Source organism: Nematolebias whitei, chromosome 19, assembly GCF_014905685.2.
Source record: "Nematolebias whitei isolate Nwh7 chromosome 19, NemWhi1, whole genome shotgun sequence".
NCBI classification, from domain to species: Eukaryota; Metazoa; Chordata; class Actinopteri; order Cyprinodontiformes; family Rivulidae; genus Nematolebias; species Nematolebias whitei.
The window spans coordinates 32,455,720-32,457,771 of NC_056516.1; the positions used below are offsets into that span (position 1 = coordinate 32,455,720).

A 2,052-nucleotide genomic window follows, 5' to 3' on the forward strand; every position below is an offset into this window, starting at 1 on the left:
TATATATATATATATATATATATATATATATATATATATATATATATTATATTTATTAACTTTTACTTCTCTTTCTAGAAATATTTGGTACATTCTGCAAAAATAGGAATTAGGAAAAAACTGCTTTGAAACCAAGACTAATTTGGTAAAGAAACGTAGTTAATAGGTTAATATTTTAAATCAAGCTAAAAGAAAAAATGATGGTCCGTACAGAAAAATAACCAGACTTTATGAAACATTTACTTCAATATATTTTAAATGTGTTTGCTTTGATAGCTCTAGATATAAATTCATGTCCATCCTATAACACGTCTGTGCTTCTGTTTCCTGCAGATGTGCAGCAGCTGATGACGACAACAGAGGAATTTCCTCCTGAACAGCAGAACTGGAGGCCCAGACTGGACCAGGAGCCCCCCCAAAAAACAGACTTGAAACAAGAAAAAGAGACGACTGATATCTCAACGTCCAGTTCTGTTCCTGAGAAGAGCGACGAGGAAGCTCAACCCTCAGAGTTTCATCTCAACCAGACCGAGAACAGCAGGGACTCTGTGGGACCAGATCCAGATCACTATTTTGAATCCGAGCCAGAAGATAAAACTTCAAATGATGTCAGTGATAGAAACTGGGGGAGCAGTGAACCACAGTCAGATTTACATGATGTCGAAATGAATCAAATGACTGCTGGTGACAGAACGTGTGACAGCGGTAGAAAAACTTACAAGTGCCTTGAATGTAGTAAAGTGTTCACCAGCAGATCGAACCTGTTAAGACACAACCAAATCCACACAGGAGAAAGACCTTTCAGCTGCTCCGTCTGTAAGGCGACTTTCAAATGGAAACAAAATTTTGTACAACACTCAAGAACCCACAGCGGAGAACGACCTTTCAGCTGTTCCGTCTGTAACGCAGCTTTCAAATTTAAACAGCATCTTGTACGACACGAAAGCACCCACACGGGCGAGAAGCCTTTCAGCTGTTCCATCTGCGAAGCGACTTTCAACTGGAAACCAAATTTTTTGCGACACGTAAAAACCCACACGGAAGAAAGGCCCTTCAGCTGCTCCATCTGTAAGGCAGCTTTCAAGTCCAAGCAGAATCTCGTGCAACACGCAAAAACCCACACCGGAGAGAAGTCTGTGAGCTGTTCCATCTGTAAGACAACTTTCAAATCTAAAGGACATCTTCAGCAACACTTGAGAACCCACACAGGAGAAAAACCGTTCAACTGCTCTGTCTGCAAGGCAGCGTTTGGAAGGAAGCGGGACTTTGTGGAGCACACAAAAATCCACGCAGGTGAATAATCTTTTAGCTGTGCAGCCAGAGGTTGAACGTTCAGTGAGGTCACATGAAGTTACAAAGAAGAAAGTTCTTTCAGCTGCTCTGATTGTAAAAAAAAAAGAAACAAAAACAGCTTTCATAAGTAAAACATGAGAAGTTGCACTGAAAAGAATCTGTAACAAAATGTTTGTCAGCAGCCAACGTGCATCAGCAGGAAAATTTAAGGAACTTAAGCTGAACTTGTTGCTTTTTTATTGAGACTGATGCTGTTATTGAACACAAAAGTGAAAAGCACAAGAACAAAAACTCACGTTTGATTTCAGCAGTAGTTTCTCGTTTATCGTGGGGGATCCGTACCCTGAAGACCCGCGATAAGTGAAAAACCACAAAGTAGGAATAGTAGTAAGTAGTAGTTTGTTTTAGTATTTATATATAATACAGTGTTTCCCCTACCGTTATACAAGCGTTTGCCCCACCCCGTCAACAGAAGCGAGCACACCACCTACCGAACCCCCACCCCCTGTCGGGACTGATGTAACGCTAAAGTAGCTGCTTGCAATACAGGTGTGCTAACTAAAATCCTAAAGGCAGCCTCTTCCCTCATGTAGAACCCCACCCCCCTAAAAAAAAAACCTGTTGGTACAGACATCACACAGCTGAGATGTGTCTCTGTCTCTCTTCTCTCCCCCACCCCCCCTCTAAAACTGTCATATAAACTGTACTGCACAGCTCAGGATGTGTCTCCATTCTTCCCCCCCCCCCCCCACAACAAAA

The 2,052-nt window shown here is 41.8% G+C and overlaps 1 protein-coding gene across 1 annotated transcript in view; it reads left to right on the top strand.

Annotated features, from left to right (window-relative positions):
* The window catches only part of LOC119425482 (oocyte zinc finger protein XlCOF22), a 9,019-nt gene that overhangs the window by 5,211 nt on the left and 1,756 nt on the right, over positions 1-2,052 (top strand). The window contains exon 3 of the mRNA XM_037693010.1: positions 334-1,293. Coding sequence (XP_037548938.1) covers positions 334-1,293 — 960 coding nt within the window. The remainder of the gene's footprint in view (positions 1-333; positions 1,294-2,052) is intronic.